Below are 21,971 nucleotides of genomic sequence, written 5' to 3' on the forward strand. Positions count from 1 at the left end.
TTGTACAAATAATTTGATTCGTCAGTATTTCATTCAACTATAAAATATTTATACCATTAGGCCTCCAATTTTTGAATTAGAGTAGTAATTTTCATGAAAATCTGCAAAAAAATCTATACGACAATTATTTCTCCTTCGTTTGATGATAATATCCAAAAGTTTGGGAGAAAATAAAAATTGAAATATCAAAAAGAACTTATTATTTAGCTGCAATTGCTGAAACTAAAATATTTTAAATAAAATTACAAAAATACTCTGTACTCGTATATATATATGTAGGCCTCCAATTTTTGAGTCAGAGTGGCAATTTTCCTGAAAGACTACAAAAGAAACTCAATTAGATGACAATTATTTATCTTTGTTTGATAGATAGATACGATATTATCGAAAAGTATGAGAGAACTACATCTAGGAAATAAGCTTTGTCAAATGAAAAATGAATTTTCAAAATAACTGTTAATTTAGCTGCAATTAATTAAACTGAAATATTTTAAATAAAATAATAAATCAATGTTATTATTAATAAAAACTATTTTATTCTTATATAATGATTTGTTAAAAATAATAACAAATCGTCCATGAGAGAGAGGTCGTCCAATTTATGAAGCAAACAGACCAGTTAAGATGTCTTAATAACGTTGCTATAAAGTCGTAAACCCGATATATCACGTTACAATGTAGAACATTACTTAGATCTACATTTATGTTAGTTTTTAAAGCAAAGGCCGACTGGTGGGGGCAAAGGCGGTGAGAACAGAAGGGGCGTGTCCGGTATACGCCGCACCCCCGCGATCGAAACCACCTGAGCTCGACGTTCAACTGTTTATTTGTTTTGTGGCTTATTTCAGTTTGAAGAGCCGCACCTGATTATGACGCACGCCATGCAATAGTATTAGACAGTGACGTGTTTTACATTTTTAACAAAATTATTCTGTCTAATTTCAAAAATAACATTAAATTTAAAAATATTTTCAATTTAATTAGAAAATTACTTCATAATATTGATAAAAAAAAGGTGAGCAAGCGAACAGTTTCCAATAGGGTAAAAAACGATAATAAATTTAGTTGAGTGGTAAAAAAATGTCATCATGTTACAATAGACCAGGATGGTTCCTGAATAATAATCGGGCAGGAAGCACCCCTCACCCGCGTCCCCCTCTTTTTTAAAGCACTTGTTATCCGAGTTTCATCAATCACGACAAATTTTAATATCGCCAGCCAACATATTACCACTTTATTCTACACAATACTTACCAGTGACAACCTGACGTCTCGACCATAATATTTTATGGAATTTTTTGGTCATTTAGATCAGTTTGGATGTTTATCCAGAGTAGAGTTTGTCGTATGGGTTCTAAAATGATTCAGAATAAAAAAATAGATTTACCCTTCTCCCTTTTTTTATTACAGATCTAGTATGTATAAATATAATATTCTATTATACTAGGCGAATTTCGGAAAATTCGAGGAATTTGCGAGATTCTTTATTTTTTGTTTTAATAGTTCTGTCTATTATCCATTTAAATTACAACAGATAATTTAATAATATTCTCACCTGATTTTTATTACAGATCTAGTCTATATAAATATAATATTCTATTATACTAAGCAAATTTCAAAAAATTCGAGGAATTTCCGAGATTCTATTCTATTTATTTACAACAGTTGATTTATTTATTCAATAAAATTGCCCACCTGGTTTTTAATACAAATCGAATCTGAATAGATATAATATTCTATTATACTAAGCAAATTTCAAAAAATTAAAGAAATTTCCGAGATTCTTTATTTTTGGATTTAACAATTCTGTGTTGGCCTTTGATTTTAGTTTACTACAGTTAATTTATTAATTCAATAAAATTTCCCTACCTGATTTTTAATACAGATCTAATCTGAATAGGTATAATATTTTATTATACTAAGCAAATTTTAAAACATTCGAGCAACTTTTAAATTACAACACTTAATTTAATAGTAATTGCCACATGATTTTTATTACAGACCTAACTTATATAAATATAATATTTTATTATACTAAGAAATATTTCAAAAAGTTCAAGGAATTCGATTTTTTATTTTAATTATTCTCTCTGTTAATTTTTAGTTTTCATTTAAATCAGATCGTTTAGTCAATAATCGGTAACTTAATAATATTTCGACCCGATTTGTATAGTATTATTGTTAATATCGAACTACTAATATAGACTGAATTAGTTTCAGATTCAAATTAAATACTATATATATTTACCTTATATTTATCATATCATATAATCAATAATAGAAGGTGAAACATTATTGTCATGTCGTGTAACTTGAATTAAAAATGTACACAATCATTATACATCTCATTTTGGTACTTACCAGAGTTGGATATCTTGCGTTCATAGAAGCTTCACAAATTGCATATAAATTAATAAATTGTTATATATTGGTAGATAGTTCATTATCTACAGAAAATGTATCTGCAATTGTTGAATAACATATAAAAAACAATATTATTCTGTCTATATCAATGTTTGATCCAATCATCCTTATATTTCTCACAGGCTGATTGAGCCTTAACATTCAATTCTTTCAGCGAGTTTTCTTTTATAGCCTCAATCGACTCAAAACGCCTTCCTCGAAGTGGTTATTCTAGTTTCAGGGACAGAAAAAAGTCACACGATGTCATATCAGGTGAGTGTGGTGTTTTATCGATGATCACATTTGTTGAGTTTTTTAGATTTAAAGATTTTGGAAAAACTGTCCCAAATATCTAAAATATTTTGAGTGGTCTTGTATAACCATAATATTTTGTCACAGAAAAAATTATGAAGATATTCCAATGATACTTTAAAAAGAATTAAAATGAGCTTGAGCGTCGCTTCATTAAAGCGAATGAGAGTTAGGGTCATCACTATGATAACCCTAACTCACGAATCAAAACAACGTGCTAAAAAATAGTTTGAGCATGAGCTAATTTGTTCGTAGATTACATCTAAGCAAATGAAACAGAAAACCTAGAAGAGTTGCAGAAGAAATTTATTTTCCACTGAGATAACGCAACTACTTACAGAGCACAAACATTTTGCTTATTCGCCAGATCTATTCTCTCTGATTTCTGTATCTTTTAACACTACAAAATGTGAGTATTAATCTGTTGTTTGAACATATAAAGAGAGAGAAAGAGGGGGAGGTAAAAAAAAGAGATGTTAAACTTACCAATTTGTCGGTAATTACTTTCCTACTTTTGTAACAGATTTATATTTTTATTTAACTAGCCATAAATATGTAGGGCAATGTTATGATTTGATACATATGTAATATGTAATACATATAATTTTATTCTACTGCTATTAACCTCCAAACTATACAAATTACATTCCGCCAGAACAACAGTATTGCAAACATTTGCGGCATTCATTACATATCTTGTTTCAACAAAAAAAAATCGCTAAAAGTTATCGTTTGCTGGTAGAGACTTATGACGACCATAAGAATATGGGAAACGTGATTTCGACAATTCGAATGTGCGAATATCAACGTTAAAGACAAACGACCTGATAGACCGAAAATGCTTGAAGATGAGAAAGTATTGAATTTATTGGACACTGATCACTACCGACAACAAATAATTCATTTGAACTGTCTATTTATTCAAACATATCCACAACACACTCAACGTATGCTGATGATACAGCGGTTTTATCATCACACGAGGATCGAATATCAGCCTCAAGAAATCTCCAACTTCATCTCAACAAAGACGAATTGTAGTTGAAAACGTGGCGTATCAAAGCAAATGAGGCAAAATCTACCGATGTGACGTTCACTTTGTAGAAAAACTTGTTCGTCAGTAAAATTAAATAATTATGAATTTCTGCAAGCAGACAACGTTAAATATATCGAAATGCATTTTGATCGACGTTTGACATGGACAAAACATATAATGGCAAAACGCAAATAGTTTGAGCTTAAACTAAACCAAATGTATTGGCTGATCTGATAATGATCTAAATTATCATTAGATAACAAGGTTTTGCTGTATAAGTAAATACTTAGACCCATTTGGATCTATGATATTGAACTAAGGGTACTACTAACAAATCTAACATAGCTATCCTCCAGAGGTTCCAGAATAATGTGCCGCGAGTCATCGTCGATGCCCCATATTACGTCTCCAACAAACTGATTCAGTGCGATATCCCCTTAAAACCCATAACGAGTGTTATTCGAAGTGTTAGTGCGAAGTACTCTGAAAGACTATTAGTACATCCGATGCGCGATGACAGTGTATGTAGTGCATAGGCTCAAACGCAAACTACCATACGAACTGATTAATAGACACAGAGTGAGATTTAAAGTAAGTTAGGATGGACTTTAGAATAAGTTAGAATAGTATCTAGAATACGTTTTACATTATAAGTTGTACAGCAGATAACTTACAAAAGCGATCTTCTACATGTCAGGACAGTTATATTATATAACGTAAATAAGATAATAATACTTATTGCCCACGGGCAGATTGTTGCAGTTCTAAAAGATTAATAAAAAACGCTCAAAGACATGATAAGATGATTTTGCAACATGATATGTCTCATACAGCAAAACCAGTCAAAACATGCGTTGAAATAACTTGGCTCCAGTTGGCTACCACCTTTTCGCGGCAATGAGGCACGCGCTTGCAGAGTAGAAGTTAAAAAATGGTTCGATTAATGATTTAGCTCATAGGAGAAGCTATACTTCAAAAAATAAAATTTAACTATCCATTGCAAATAACGTGTTTTCTTTTTAGCGAAGTAGTAGTAAAGTAGTAAAACTGATTAAACCTAATATTTTCTTATTCATAACATTTAATTAGAGCGTTTCCTTAATCGCCGTAACAATAAAAGTGTTATTAAATAAAGTAATTCGAATGAAATGAAACGATGTCAATTTATTCCCTTCGCGTTTAGTAACCCCGAAAACGAAATAAAGCCGACATTAAGACTGTCTAAAATGGCGTGCATTATGATCTGGGCGTACCGTAATTTGGGTCTCGAAAAAGTCACATCCCGTCGATGTCTAACGACTACGCTATCCGGGATCTAAAATTAATTGGGCCAAATGAATCCATTTTGTTAATTTTGAACAGCTATAAATCTTTCCGCTCTATTTGCGGTCCTGATCGACAGTAGAGTTGTGGCCCAGATGTTACCACCGTTGTACCGAACACCCTATAGGTTATTCCTGAGTTCCCCGGCCACATTATTACCGAAGACTTCTGACAATCTCGTTTTGTTTAATCAGAATTTAATTGGCTTCGATTCGAGAACGGGACGACGTCCATCAAAATTATTTTACTCCATCATTTTTTACGCCTATAAATGGTCATGTTAGGTTTCCATTCGTTATTTATGTTATTAGAACGAATGAATCACTAATATGTTTATTTTTATATATATTTCCCTTTAAAAGAAGACTGTTATAGATTCTTCATTATAATCTTATGTTTTTTATTATTTATCTTAGTAATTCAACAATGTTCAAAAACATTACTCATTTCTTTATTTCTTTAAGATCACTTCATTAATCTTAGTCCTATTCTAAATCTCATTCAAAAGTCTATATATATATATATATATATATATATATATATATATATATATATATATATATATATATATATATATATATATCCTATGACCAGATCAGATGATGTTAAACGTTTTAGTCTTCGCACCTCATTATCACGTTGCAGATTTAGCTTATTAACGATCACATTGTGGTGCACTAACACTATTTTAATGTGCTTAACACAAACACTCGTTATGGGTTTTAAAGGTATGTTGCGTTGTATCACTTCATTAGAGACATAGTGGCACAACCAAGAACAACATGGACATAGAACAAGACCAACAATGGCATGCAACACCTTGTTTTGGAACCGTTGTATGATTGCTATATTAGACTCGCAAGCAATACCCCATAGTTGGATTCCATTTGACCAAATAGGCTTAAGTATAGATTCGTATAGCCAATACATTTGATATAGTTTAAGTCCAAGTTGTTTTCGTTTAGCAAGTATGTGGCTCTTCCAGGTTAGGCGTCGGTCGAGATGCATACCAAGATTTTTAGCATCCTCGGCTTAGGGAAGTTGACAATTATTGATATACACTGTCAAATGTCAACCTTCTCTTTATTGCGTCTAGCCAAATCATTGTAATTTTTTTAATAGGTGAGTTATCCTGCTAGAGCTAACTAACTTTCTCGTTTCTTTCAATTATAGTTGTGGTTGATGTGGTTGTATAGTCAGGGTGTGTTAATTTGTTGGTCTTCGATTTACAAAAATTTTGGACCGACATCAGGCATTGAAATCAATTTGGTACACTTGGCCTTGAATCTTAGATGTTGATTCAAAATTCCATTTATCCTCATTCTGAACGATGTTTGACTGATGTATATGTTTTTCTGATGACTTATTTTTATTCAAACAGCATTTCATCAAACAGCATTGTATCTCTTTTTAATTAAAGTAAAATGACAAGAAGAAAGCAGCTTGGAGTTTCAAAAGAATTTAACATTTTTACAAACTGCATTTGACTGTATATTGGACGTATCTATGACATGCATTGGCTGTTTTATTGGAGGACTATATTTGATTATTGATATTGTCTGCAATGACAGCATTTGTATTTATTTTATATATTTAAATTATTCTTACAATTTTATTACTTATTCCTCTTTGTTTTAATATAACCTATAGTATTTCTCTTCTGTTACATAATTTTTCCAATAAATATCTGTAGTTTTTTTGAGGTTGTACTGTAATTTATCATTATTTATCTTCGTTTATCATGCCTGCTTATTAATCTTTTATGTGTTTATAATTGTATATGTGTAACTTAATTTTTATTTCTGCAGGTTTTTAAAACATTATAAAAGAAACGCTTCAGCTTTTCTTAACAACTTGTTTCCATCCTCTCTCCAAATTGTGTCCATGATTTTTTTGACTCTTGCATAATTTATTCTATATTTTATGGCTATAAAATAATTCAAAAGAGTAAGCATATAATAAATTAAAGAATGTTAATTATCATTTAACATTGTTCTTTGAAATAATTGTATGAATAGTAGAAATGAAAATTTTACACCATTTTAATCTTTCATACTCGCTAGAAATTAAAAAAAAATACATTAAAGGGAATTAAAATGATGTTCTTCCTCATTTTATGGCTATGAAATTTTTGAATCTGCCACTAACTTGTATGAACCGACCTCATTCTGTCAAGAGAGTGATAGTGTCAATTTTTAGGATACAAAAAGAGTATATCATTGATTACCTCCAGACTTGCAAGGGAATAAACTCAAACTTATTGAATTTACTGAAAGACTTAACATTTCAAACAAAAATGTAAATGTAAATCTAAAAATGCCCTCCTCACAATACTCATTTTAGCAATATGACATTTTCGTTTTCAGTTTTCTTAAATAAATAAACTGATAAATATCACCCACTGTTACATCACATCAACATATTACCCATCCTATACTAGTAAAAATATCAAATATTAATATATAATATAAATGAAATAGTACATACGTTACACAAAAAGAAAAAGGTAGTTTTACATATTTTAGTTATTTTTCACTAGGAGTATTAATACATCCCCTAATTTCATCGTTAATATTAAAGAGCTTTTGCCCTTCGAAATGTTCGTAGGTTAGGAACTCGAATCCTGACCGCATGTGGTATGTGTAATGACTGAAACACTTGCGTCTAAATTAAATTGAAATGTCATAGTTCAAGAATACATTTATTTTAAATTACTGCCATCAAAACAAATGACGTTGAACTTATTTACTATGCTGTTAATAACATTATTTGATTTTTATTACAGTTTTGTATCATAATTGTAATTTTTTTAAATATTATTATTGGATATTTTAGAGTTAAAATAATAGAAAGAAGAAATATTAGAAATAATATTACCCCATCAATGTCAAAATCAAAACGGATTCAATACATCGTTTCGAAACACATAAAAGTGAAACAATTATGCTTCCAAACAAATTCTAAAGATGTTTTTTTATAAAATTATCAAATAAATGCTAATATTATTGTGCGAATATAATAATTGAACATGATTTTATATGACTTCCATTGTAGGACGACCTTTAGGCAATTTTATACATCAGTTGCCATAACAATACCGGTGACAGATTGACATTTTCATGTATATCGTTAAAGCCTTATGGTTTTTGGGGCTTAACCAGTAATATATATCTGCCTATAAAGTTGGACAGTCAACCAGGGCAGTTAAACGAGCTTTATGAGTACGCCATTGACGAATAGAAAATCAAAAGTTAAAAAACATGGCCTATCTGCTACATTAAACCACATTTCCCTTTATTTAAGAAAATTTTATTACAAGAATTTACTAAAGACATTTTTTAAAATTTATTTATTATATTGTTACTAGTCATTACCGACTAACCTACAATTTTTTCAATAACTTATAACCCTTCGGCTCTATTTTAGTATCTGGTGTAATAATATTTATATATTAACACTACTATTTTTCTGTTAAAAGCACCTCACTACACTGCATACAAGAAGAAATGATTTGATTCTTTTGAGTCTGTGTTCGGTTCTGGTGATGTCCATGATAATTCGTATCCTAGATATTTAAAATATTTCGAAATTGACATGAGATTGGAGTCTCTCCTCATGTCCCTTTGTGATTCTCTTGATGTCTTAAGTGGCAGTCGGTAACTGAATGTCTCTGTATAGGTAATCAGACCAGTAATATGTGGGTCAACCTACAATATTTCTCAGGATTTTTCTCTGGAAAATTTGTAATGTATTTATATTACTTTTCGCAGAACATCCCCATAATTGAATTTCGTATGTACATATATGTTTCAATACTTACATGTATAATGGCAATTTATTATGTACTGGAAATTGTGATTTTCTTTCTATTGACCAAGATATTTTCCTATATTTAAACTACACTTCTTTTCTTCTCTTTTTTATATTCTATGTTCTTTCCAGCGAAATTTTGCATCAATATTCATTCCGAGATACTTAGCGTTGTTGTTATATGGAATGATAGTATTATTTATTGTTACTAGTACTTATAAGGTCGTGAAAGCATAAGATATGTGAACTACACACGCCCAGATTTACTTTCGTTAATTTTTATTTTCCAGCTTTGTGTCCAATTATTTATGTTGTCACTTGCCTGTTGTAATTTTCGTCTGGCTTCTTCTCTATTGTCTTCGACGGCAAGAATAGCAGTATCATCTGCAAATGTAGCCTTCGTTATATTTTCCCTTTGAATTGGCCCAATGCACTTCCCTATGGTACGCCTGCTTTAGCCTCTTTTATTGTAAAGTAGGCCCCCTCTTGTGTGACTAAACATTCTGGATGTAATGTAAGATTTAAATAGTTCAGTATGTTGTTTCGGAAACATTTTGTGTAGCTTATGAACAAGGCGTTATTTGTATGTATGAAATATAATATGGACACCTGACATGGCATAATTATTTATAAAGTGTTGAGCCATAATGTTCTTTTAAAGCCGTTGTTATTCTTCGCGAAATATATTCGTAGAGTGTTCGAATCGCTTCCAATGGAAGGTTGTTCTATTCTTGTAAAAATACTGGCCAATTGCTTAAATAGTGTTGAAGATGAAAATCTACTCCTCATTCTTTACTCTCCTCCTCATAACGGTCTGGCGATTGTACTGGCCAAGGAAGATGTTTGATAATATTTTGATACTCCTCAAACTAAGGCTGAACCTGTCTGGCTATGTGTATGCTAGTCATATTTAGAACTTCATCACTGAGGATATCAAGACATTAAACCGAAGTAACCCGCTAAGTGATGTGAATGAGAAGACCAGTTGAATACCAGGACCACCCAAATCATAACGGAACTTACCCCATGCTTAACTGTAGGAAGTCGTTTGTAGGAAACGATATAAACGACAAGAGTTGATATGTAAAATGAGCAATTCATACTCGTTGCAATACTTATACGGAAGCAATATTGCCAACATGCATCAAAATGTATTATATTGCATGGTGTTCATATTTTTGTATTTCTCCACCATAAAAACAGAATATATGTATGAAAAAGAAACTATGTATGACCTAACACATATTATTAAATCAATTTTAACGTTAATCAATTTTATGCCTTTAAATTTGATGATATGCTATTTTTTACCCATTTACGACAGTATTTTATTGGAGTATTTTTGGCGTACAATAAAGAGGGTATGAATTAATGTATTTCAACACAAATATCGTGATCAAAGCATTCTCCACTACATCTGACTGTGAAATATGGGTTTAGTGATATATGCACCAGGAATCTTGGTATATTATTCTAACTTGTATTTCAAATCTTGATGCCGGATTCAGTCGAATATTTTTTTAAATAGAACAATGAGTGAAAATGTAAATATAGAATTTTAAAATTAAACTGGTACTGAGAAATCTGAGATGAATTGATAATAAAAAAATTATTTTGATGTAGGAGGAAATGTTTAACATGAAACCCGAATTGTTATTACCACTCCAAATAGCAGGTAGTATGGCTTTTTCAAATAGTTTGAAGAGAGAACTTAAAATATTAATTAGTATGTAATCAGACGGCTTTATTTTGGTACTTTCTTTGAGACAACTGGGATGTGAATGTGTTTCCACTATTCAGGCTGAATTCCTAAGAAAAGAATCTGAAATGTTTACAAGCTGATTTACTGATTCATTACGTCATATTCGTCATGTGATTGACGGTGATTTTGTCGTGTCCTGAGGCTTTTTTATTCAAATTATGCTTGATGATGAGCTGCAGGATTATTGGAGGAACTAGACTATATAGAATTAAATTTGTTTTTTTAATAGAATAAATAATATTAGAACATATAATTTTAAAATTGAACTGATACTATGAAAACTGAGATATGAATTAACAATAAAGAATCGAATAAAAGTGTTCCTTATATATCAATGGATCGATGTAAACAATAAACGTATAAAATATAAAACATACAAGATTACTTACTTCATATTCTACTCTATATTTTACTTTGTTCTTCCCTATGTCTTTTAAAACGTCTAAATTTTTTAATGAAACTAGGCAATGTGTACCATAATATTAATATTTCAAGTAAAGGAATAGAGCAAATAGAAATGCAGAAAACAAGAAACTGGAAAATTGAATGAACACAGAAGCTAAATGAGAGATTGTTTCTATGAACAATAATTGATATATTCTGAATTATTATATATATATATATATATATATATATATATATATATATATCAAAGTAATATGAAGGTCCTCCTACTATTGTAATAGTCGAAGATTTTTATTTACATTTGTAATTATTTTTTATTGTGATTGTATATAGACAAGAATATAATGGCCGATAAAGGAAATCATCCCCAGCCACTCCAGTAACCAGGTCGGTTAAGATTGAATAACTTTTGGCCAGTCAACCAACTTAAAGTTACACTAAACACTAAATATAAATTAAAAACAAAAGGAAACATAAATCAATCTCCAATCTAGACAACAAATAATGTCGCTTATGATAATTTGCCTAGATATATAACGAATATCAGCATAAATATCTCGTAGTATTTCAGATGAGCTGCTCTCTTTTTTTTTAATAACCAGATTTGTATCGTTAAGTCTGAATCAGTGAAGGTTTCCGAGATTAATCCAAGCTGTGAAAACGCGGTTGCAAAAGGATTTGTAAAATGTAATTGGTTCAGATGTTCTCGACACGTCCCACGTATCAATAGCTCGTCAGTGCCTCCAGCCAACTGGTTCCTCTTTTCGTCGGACATCGAGTATTAATGCCCTTATTTTATCGGGGATTTACCGGGGTTAACAGTTCCGAGGATTGCCGTTCACCCAAACATTCCCCTCCGTCTTGTTAAAAATGTCACCCGGAATAGGGGAATCGCCTTACGTCTCTTAACATATTTTAAAATATATGCGGTCATCAATCTGGAAGAGAAATTTATTCTTTTTACCTTTTTTTGCTTCTAATTTATAATTATAAGTATTAGAAAATTTCTGGTTTCGGTAACATCAATTTGGTGAAGGTGCTTTTTAGTTGAGCATTATTTCTGGTTTTTGGATATCAATTTCGATTTTTCCTCCCCTCGTCTATTTTATTTTTTTTATTAAAAGGGTATTCTAGTCTATAAATGTAAAAAAATCGATTTTTTTCGTTTTTTCAAAACTCAACCTTTCAATTAATTCAAATAATTTTCGGAGATATAGCTGTTTTAGTGAGGCGATATCTAAAAAAGAAACATTAAATGCATTTATCTCAAAATTACTTGTTTGGCATGATTGATATTATAATTCAAATTTTACTATTTTTCAAAAAAAAATTAAAACATATATGTTTTCTTCGAAGAGTCGTAATTTGCAAAAAAGGCTTGTTCGACTTTTACGTCTTGTATCTTTAACGCTTGAGTGACCATTTTAATATTTTTGAAACATCACAGGAAATTGATTTCACTAAAGCAAATGATTTATCTCATGAGATTCCTCAACTGATTGCGTGAGATTAAAGAAATAATTTATTATAAAGATTTTATAATAACAGATGTGCCGTTTTCTCAAAAAAAACTGAACCAACTAATTGTTTTGTTGCCAACTTAGAGACCAGAAAAAATTATTGTCAGTAAAGGATGGGTCGAAACTTCTTAGTCTATCCAATATCCCTCAATTTTTTTTGATTCACAATTTCGACTTTTTCCAAAATTTCCTGGTAAGAACGAGGTTAATCTTTAACATTGCAATTTCTTGAACGATAAGAAACAAGGTAATTCTATAACTAGCATCCACTTCTTCATCATGTTCTTCATCATCAAGAACATCACACAATTTTGAATAAGCCAGTGCTGCATTTTTCTCTTTTCAGAAGTGAAAAAACACAAAGCACAATAACTTTTGCTTAAGTATGGATGATGCCTCTTTATATCTAGAATGATCTGTGGACCGCTAACTTCCAAACGCGCTATAGTACGTCCTCTTTGTATAAGTATTTATAGATTTATACGGGGATAAGCTGAAATTACTTTTCGCCCAACTCTATATAACTTACTGATTAACAAAGACTTATTTGTACATCTAGTAAATACAGAGGATGTGCAATATAATATGAGCACCTGACATGACATATTTATTAATAAAGTGGTGAGCCACCATTTACTTTCAAAACTAGACCTTTTTGGCTGTATGTATGGTAGCAATATGCTAATCATAGTACGAGTTTCATCACTGAGGATTTTGAGATATTCATTCGCAGTAATACGACCAATAAAGATTCATAGATCATATCACATTCTCCCAATCATCAAATGTTCAGGTTCTATGATCGTTAAACTTAATTCACAACGTTAACTTATTTTGTCTATCCTCTGTACACGAAACATGATGATCTGAATTATGTTATTAGATATAACATTTATTTATTATTTAATGTACTTTATAGAAAAATCAAAAAACTTTTAAAATGTATTCATAAATAATTAAAGAAAAATAATTATTTCAAAAATAATTAAGCTAGCAGTGTAAAGTAAAGTAATATATTTTTATTGTATTGTTATCCGCATTTCCCTCCAAATACAATGATAATTTTTGTCCTAACGCTAACATTTACCACTAAAATAATGAGCACAATCTGACTAGCGGGACAAATGTTGACCCATTGTAAACCCCAAAGAGACGAATTAAATTTTGTGACACAACGAACAATACCGAACAATAAATTAACGATATAAAACAATATGAAAATGAGTTGAATGCGTTAGTCTTCTACATTCCTTGTTGCCGGTTTGGCTTTTATGATTTTCTGTCTCATTCCAGTTGGACGAAACGAATCTTCGTTGGAGTAATTGTTATGGCGTATGTCATCTGCACCAATGGCGTATCGTAAATAACGGCCGTAATTTATCTGTTTACTTTTATTCGGTATGTTATAGGTATTCCTTTTTGTTAATATATTGGATCATATTTTAGAATTATTCGAATGAATTATACCATTATTCGTTATGATTTGTACGATTAATTATCTAGTGAAAGTAGGACATAATAATTTAGTATCATTTGTAAAACCAATTAAATATAATTGTTTCGTTTTTATTTTATTTATTGGACACGGTTCCTAATTATAAAGGATTTCTAATATAATAGATGATGTTACCTATAGATTTTTGCAGAAACATTATTTTATACAATAGTCAAAGGAAAACTGTATATATGAAAAATGTAATGCAGTGTAATATAACCTCATAGTTTCTATTATGGGGCAAATATTCAGAAAAAAAACATCATAACAACTTGCAATAGTACTAGTAGTACACATTTTTATATTTTCCCTACTCTAATGAATGTGTTCCCTTAATTACCTCTAGTAACTTTTAGCAATGATAGTTTTATTCAATTGAAACAACTCATAGTACACAACATCAAACTGGTCCCATCAAACATAGGAAATACGCTTTGAAGCTTGAATATTCAGTTTTACCATCACTATTAAACTGACAGACAGGAACTTAGATTCTGAGGTTATAATTATTATAGCATATCCATTTCATTTGCAACAATAGTAAGAAAAGAGAAGATGGTACAAATATTGTTATCACTGATACCATTTTGACAATATATCAAAGGAAACACATAAAAATAGTTCTTGCTTTAATACCATTCACAACTGAAACTAGTGCAAGTAAGAATCTGGATATACGAGGGTGGTCCAATAACTACTTAAGGTAAATTTACTATCGTGTAGTACATTCTCTATGTCGTGTAGTAGACGGCTAGTGTTGAAATTTCAGCCGGAAGTCGAATTCTTTCAGGGGACTCGTAGTTTTATTTTGAGCACGTGTGGAAGCGAGCCTGTCCGCGTATTTTTGGAAAAATTTAAAAAGAGTAATATCGGTCGCTCGATTCTTGTTTTTGGAATAGAAATCGCACAGCGAAATTAAAGCGCGCTTGGATGCTGTGTACGATGACTCTTGTCCTTCGATGGCAACCGTCAAAAATTGGTTTAACGTGTTTCGATGTGGTAGTTTTTTTTTGTTCTGGCCTAAAAACCAGGCGGTGGAATGCATGACGCATACCTGGTCGCGGAGACTTGCCCTGGAGTGACAAGTTGGACCGGGTTATGTGGGACTACCTCTGGGCTTACCAATACACTAAACCGAAACCGCCTCATAGTTGACCCCTGTGGATCGCTACTGCTACTGCATTAAATTTGGGGATATGGCACCCGCTGATCGGGCAGCCGTTATTGGGCACGAGGGCCCGGCGATTCTATTGATTCGCAAACCTGAGTTAACACACAACTAGATACTGTCGTATGGGGGCAAGAGTTATGACTGTAGCGACGGATGAGGTCGTTTCAGCCTGGAAAAGGGGGGAGCTTGGCGGTGACGCGGTGCTAAGCTCCCAGCATGTCGACCAGCTCGCGAACAAGCGCGTTTTCAGAAGAACTTGAGCTGAGTTGTTGTTGAAAGAATGATTGAGATATAAAGTGCTTGATTTCTGGAGTGTCAGTTTCCCTATGAATTTTATTATTTCTGAGAAACCATGGAGCGTTTAATATTCTCCTAAGGAACTTATTTTGAAAAACTTGAAGCCGTTTGACCTGGTTGGGTGTAACAAACTTGAAGTAGACATTAGATCCGTAGAGGAGTACGGACCGAATTAACATCTTGTAAAATAAGCATTTGATGGAGATGGGAAGTCTGCTAGAAGGGCAGATCAGAGAAGATAGCAGGTTTGAAGTGAAGACCTAGGTACGTGACGTTATCCAGCCATCGAATTATTGCGGTGTCGATCTTAAGTTGCGAGTCGCGCAGTGCGTAACGCTTCTTATGGAAAATGATGGCCTGGGTTTTCAGGGGGTTGATTTGCAACCTCCAGAATTTGAACCACTTGACCGCATGATCGAGCTGCTTCTGTAAACGTTCATGAATTGTAACTTCGAACCTGGCGGCCGTGAAGAAAGCAGTGTCGTCAGCATAAAACGCGACGTCAATGTGCTCTTTTCTCGGCAGATCTGAAATAAAGAGGTTAGATAAGGCTAGGGCCAGCGGGGAACCTTGAGGTACGCCAGCATCGATTTGTTTACGACTGGAAAGTGATTCTCTGATCTTGACCTGGAAAGATCTGTCCGAGAGATAGGACTTGATGAGAGCAGTTAGGTCTTCTGGGAGGCCTAACCGCACACACTTTGCGAACAATCCGTCGTGCCAGACCTTTTCGAAGGTTTTGGTTAGGTCCAGAAGAACTGCTCCAAGTTTTTTACGTTGGTCAAGAGCGTGATGGATGTGTGCGGCCAGACGGGTAGTCTGATGGACGGATGAGTAGTGAGCGCGAAAGCCGAATTGTTCATCTGGAATGATGTTGTTTTCCTTTGTGAAAGAGTTGAGAGCGTACAGTATTGCCCTCTCGGCAAGCTTCGAAATGGCGCTGAGAAGGCTGATAGGCCTGTAATCAGATGGATATGATTTTGCTCCTTTCTTGGGTATAACCGCTATATGTGCGTGTTTCCAAGACGCCGGGAAATTTTGCAGCCTCATGATGGAGTTAGTGATGTTTGCCAGTTCTGCGAGCTGCTTATGCGGGAGTTTTTTAACTGGGTAATCGATTTTCCATCGAAACCTAAAGATTTTCTGGTTTGAAGTTTGCCGATCATAGTCTGTAGAGACTTTGGAGACACGAAATGGTTGAGAAGAAAGGCTGGGGTTACTGGTCTTTTGATGGAGTTGGATTCGTTGATGACAGTGTCATTGTCTTTAGCTTTAGTGTTCTGTGCGGGTGGGAGGCATTTCATTTGAGCTTCGTAGGTCTCTGCAAGGAGCTCGACTTTTTCTTGGTCAGTGACTGCGAAATTTTCTGTAACCGCTGACTTCAGGGGGGGATGACATTGTGCGTCTTCCCCACAAGGCATTTGGAGACACGCCAGAAAGAAGGGGGCCATCCAGTCTTTGGTCCGCGAGAAATGAGTTCCATTTCATTGCTCGCCAAGTCGAGACGGCCGCCCTTACCCCCTTGCATGCTCTGTTCGCCTCCCTTTTGTCTGCAGCATCAAGGGTAAATCGAGCTAATTTCGATGTGGTAGTACGTCAGTTTTTAATGAGCGTCGCAAAAGTGTACCGAAAACTCCTACCACGTATAATATGACAAACATCCGCGATCTCGTATTAAAAAAATCGCCGATAGAAGGTGCGCGAGATAGCTGAGACAGTAGGCATCTCAAAAGACCGCGTGAGTCATATCCTGAATGAAATTTTGGGCATGAGAAAGCTTTTAACGTGATGGATGCCGCGTTTTCTCACTCGGTATAAAAAGCGCAACGGTGAAACCACTTCAGATCAGTATTTGCTGCTGTTTAAGCGCAATTCGAAAGGGTTTCGGCATCGTTTCGTGACCGTTGTACACACCAGAGACCAAGCAACAGTCGAAACGGTGGACTTCATCCAGCGAACGTACTCCGAAGAAGGCGAAGACTGTCCTATCGGCCGGAAAGGCTAGAACCACGGTTTTCTGAGATTCACCAAGTGTGATCTACATCGACTACCTGGAGAAAGGCAAAACTATAACAGGACTGTACAATGCCGAATTATTGGACCTATTCGATGCCTAAGTGCAAAAAACAGCCTCATTTGGCGAAAACAAAAGTGCTCTTCCTCCTGACACCTCCGCACTCGCCACGTCCAAATTGGTCCAATTAGACTACGAACTGCTGCCCTATCCACCGTATGCTCCAGATTTGTCCCCGTGCGACTATTTTTTCCAAACTTGAAAAAGTCAGTTGCTGGGCAGAAATTTGTGTCAAATAAGGTGATCATAGCCGCCACGGAGACCCACTTTAAAGAACTCGCAAAAACAACGATTTTTCAGACGGGTTAAAGAAGTTGGAGCATCACTAGGTCAAATGTATGGAGCTAAAAGGAAACTATGTTGAGAAATAAATCGGCACTTTTCCAATACGTTCTTATTTCTTTTATAGGCAATCTCAATGAACCAAATGGTTCACAAATATTCTTTAAGAACAATAAATACCTTAATTTTTGTATTATGATGGAGATTTTATTTTAGAATTGGGACAAAAACTGACTGAGGGTTATGCAAGTCCAAAATATAATATATGGACAACAAGATAAAAATATTTGTTATCAAGTAAATTCTTCTTATATCGATACCAAACTGTTATACTTGGATTAAATGCAATATTGTACAATAAGATTACATTATATTTCTCAATATATGCTACCATTTTTAAAATTTGAACATATACTTGATGCAATAATTATTTATATAATCATTAAATTTGTTTAACATTGTTAAAAACATTGTTTAACATGTTTTAAAACACGAATTTACAATCGTTCAAAATAATTTTGTGATAATCAGCTGCAAAGTGGACTATAATATTTCTCGTATGTCTTCCAACTTATGCGATCCTGCTTGTTGCTCTGTAAAGGAATCCTGCGAATCCTGTGTTGCCTGTAATTTCCGAAAACAAATCAACTTTCTTTGAAACAACAACCCGAGTTTTTTACGTCCTAGAAAAATGCTTGGTAAAACTACCAAAAAATCATATACTACTATATTTTTACTTAAACTTAAGGAATAATCTAACAATCATTCTGTATATGTATATATTTTACTAACACTTAATATTTTCTTTAAAAAAGAACCAAATATTTGCTGTATACCTTTTTGCTGAAAAAAAATTAATAACCTTTGAAATTTATACGCAACATCGAATAATTAATTTTGCTTTTGATGTTTTCTTTAACTAACAAACCGAACAAATGTACCAAAGCAATTTTGATCTCGACGCTGCCCGTTCCTTATCAGTCAATTAACTAGATTTGATCAGTAACCATCGCTAATTCGATCGAATAAGAGTGGATTGATTTATAATTCTATTATCATGCTTGAAGAATTGCCTTAACTAATGGCTATTGCTTTCGTTTCTCTTATTCCCCTTCAATTCCCCGTTCTTGATTTCTAAATTTTCACCATTTGTTATTTATTTAACATAAGGTGAATATACTACTTTACCTCGGCCATTTTTTTCAATTAACATCGCACAATGTTTCGCTTAAATCTTCCTCACACCTGCTTTCTAAGATCAAAAAATACTTTGTTGTAATGTAATTTAGCAGGTGGCTACTGATATCGAAAGTTTTCTTAGTTTTATTTGATTAACAATAGATATTACAAGACAGAGAAAATAAGATTCATTCATAGTATTATTATAATATTAAATTAAAAATATTGAAGAGATCATATTAGTCATCAGCAATATATAATATAATTATTGTATAAATGCAGTACTTGCGTAAAGTGGTAAAGTTGGTTAGCGCAGTGGTCAAGGCAACAAGATGATCTGTTGCTATAATCGCGAGTTCGATTCCTGCTGGGGTATGGTCGTAAATTTACGTTTGTAATTGTCCAAAAGGCGAGAATATAAAATCTGACAAGGAAAACGATCCCAGTCACGCTAGTAACCACGCTGTCACTGGCCAGTTGGTAGGCTTAATGCCGAGGACCGTAGTTGGTAAAATGGACACTCTATCTAAATATAACAAAAGCAATTTGTTGCGTATGGAATAATTATATTTGGTTTTAATGAACAATTAACAACAAATAAAAATGTCAAATCATTTGTGCCGGTTACTATTGAACATTTACAGTGACATTTTATACGGGTAAACAAAATTGCTGTTTTTACTATTTTTCTCACAATTATTCAGTATCACAAAACCAGAATTAGCCAAATTGGTCTAGTGGTTTTCGATTTTTAGCAAGACTAACATTTCCATTACTGGATTACATAGGTCCATGTTGGATTTACAATTATACAACTGCTTATACATATGCTTATACAACAACTGATTATGTACAAATAAGTAAGATTTTCTTCCAATCAAGTTATTTTCCTTTCCTAATATGCTCCTTTGGTCGAAATTTATATCAAGTCACCTAAGAAACGGATATGAATATTTGGAGATCAAAATGTGTCGATACCGAAAAAATGTTATTTACTTGCAATCCCAATAAAATCATAATTAAAAACAAATTAACAATGAAGAAATAATTTTTCTTTGTCTAAAACATGAAGTAGCCCGTCTCTGTGTTTGAGATTTTTCTTAGGTATGGTAATTTTTATTCAACGTATTCTTTCTCGTTTCACCATTTTAAAAAAGCCGACAAATATTTGAATTTTAGCCAGATCAGTTGCTTTAATGCTGGCATATGCTAAGTAGGTCTTACAGGCCGCAAAAAGATTTGAATATCATTAGTTTTTGGAGCCCCTCGGGCTTTTGAGTGGGTAGCTCGGCTTGGCCTCAAACGAATTTTTTTCTCTCCTTTTAATGCGAGTACATTTATTTCATCTCTTTGAATCATTAAACGGAAACTGTCGGAATTTTTAATTCACGATTTGGAACCGTTAGTATTTCATTCTTTGTGATAATTTTTTTTTTATTAATAAAAACGTCTATTTCTATATTACGGTAATAATAAAAATTCTTTAACGAAAAATGTTTTTGAATATTAACAAAAAATACTCTCTACATTTATTATTTTCTTTAAGCTAGAACTAATCTTCAGGTCGTACAAGTCGTACAAGTTGTAGTATACGATTGGACAGTTGTGCGCAGGCGTACTTAAATAAAATGAATAGCAATTCAGTTTAGTTTGGTTATGTTTAAAATATTGTTTCTCTTTGAAAACAGTTCATCACAATGCAAATACAGTTCAATAATTTATCACCACTAAATAATTTAGGATTATTAGGAATTGAACTTCATGGAATTTAAGGAATTAATTTAATTAAACCTTAAGGAATTAAAGACTTATTTCAAAATAAAATCAAACTTGTATCGATATATACTTATACACTAAATAACTTAAAATAATATAAATAAAAGCTTTTAACTGAGGTATTGAAAATGAAATATTAATGAAAACAAAATCACAACAAAATTAATGTTAAATATAGTATATTTCAATTCTGACGTAACAGCATTTATATATTCAATTATGTATATTCATACATTATTAATGTATGTCCTTAGCTTTTGATTTTTTCATACCACCTATGTACTACCTTGTATGTCTTGAACTTTATATTTTCATCTAGTAGCATTTATATACTTTGCATACACCAAACATGTACGATATTGTCTGGGACAGTGTCAGTACCCATTCCTTAGATATTTTTTCAAACTTACATGCTTACACATCATATTTATTAATAACCATTAACATGAGCAATAAAATTAACATTGATACATAAAAAATTGACTTATTCTACCAAACAGTGTTAAATAACTTGTTAAATTTTACATTTTCTGTCATTATATGAACTTCGAAAATCACCCTATTCTGGTAATTTAGTTGGTATTATCACATCTAAAATATTTTAATTTTAGTTGCCGTTTCAGCTTCGCTATAATCTGTCAGTTTCTTCGATTACCAATAAAAAAAAGTATTTTGTTATATTTTTCTGAATTTCATAAAATTTTCACAACCATATATAATATTTAACAAGTATGTAAAATTATAACTATAGAATTAGCAACTAATAAACATAACCAGATGCAGATTATCGAAGTGCGCATGCGCCTAACAAGCCATTCATATCCTATATTTTGTTGATTTCGCTGTAATCTCTAGTGACTGCTAGTTTAAAGTGGTTTAAAGTTTAAAGTTTAAATTGATTTCTAAAGCTGTTGTGGGTATCAATGATTTACGTATCTGCTTCAAAATATTCATGTTCTTCAAACAGTAATGGCTCTAGATGAGATGGAAACACCATTTATTTACCTTATATTTTCTTCATCAGAAAGCTGCTCATCAGGGCAATTTATAGTTGAACAAATTATTGTTTAATTTCTTAAGCATTCACAAATTGATACTTGCTATTATACATACATGACAATTTGAC

At 32.5% G+C, this 21,971-nt stretch overlaps 1 protein-coding gene across 5 annotated transcripts in view; it reads left to right on the plus strand.

Moving 5' to 3' along the window:
- LOC143197612 (E3 ubiquitin-protein ligase Rnf220) overlaps positions 1-21,971 on the plus strand; it is a 169,299-nt gene that overhangs the window by 98,500 nt on the left and 48,828 nt on the right. For 3 of the 5 annotated variants that reach the window (XM_076406164.1, XM_076406166.1, XM_076406165.1), the window contains one exon: positions 2,596-2,676. The exons of the other annotated variants lie outside the window; for them this stretch is intronic. In XM_076406164.1, the coding sequence (XP_076262279.1) occupies positions 2,596-2,676 (81 nt within the window). The remainder of the gene's footprint in view (positions 1-2,595; positions 2,677-21,971) is intronic. 5 annotated transcript variants of the gene reach the window in all.

The sequence above is a fragment of the Rhynchophorus ferrugineus genome, unplaced genomic scaffold, assembly GCF_030347505.1.
Source record: "Rhynchophorus ferrugineus isolate W39M unplaced genomic scaffold, kcgeb_rfMv2 rfM5, whole genome shotgun sequence".
In the NCBI taxonomy this organism is placed as follows: domain Eukaryota; kingdom Metazoa; phylum Arthropoda; class Insecta; order Coleoptera; family Curculionidae; genus Rhynchophorus; species Rhynchophorus ferrugineus.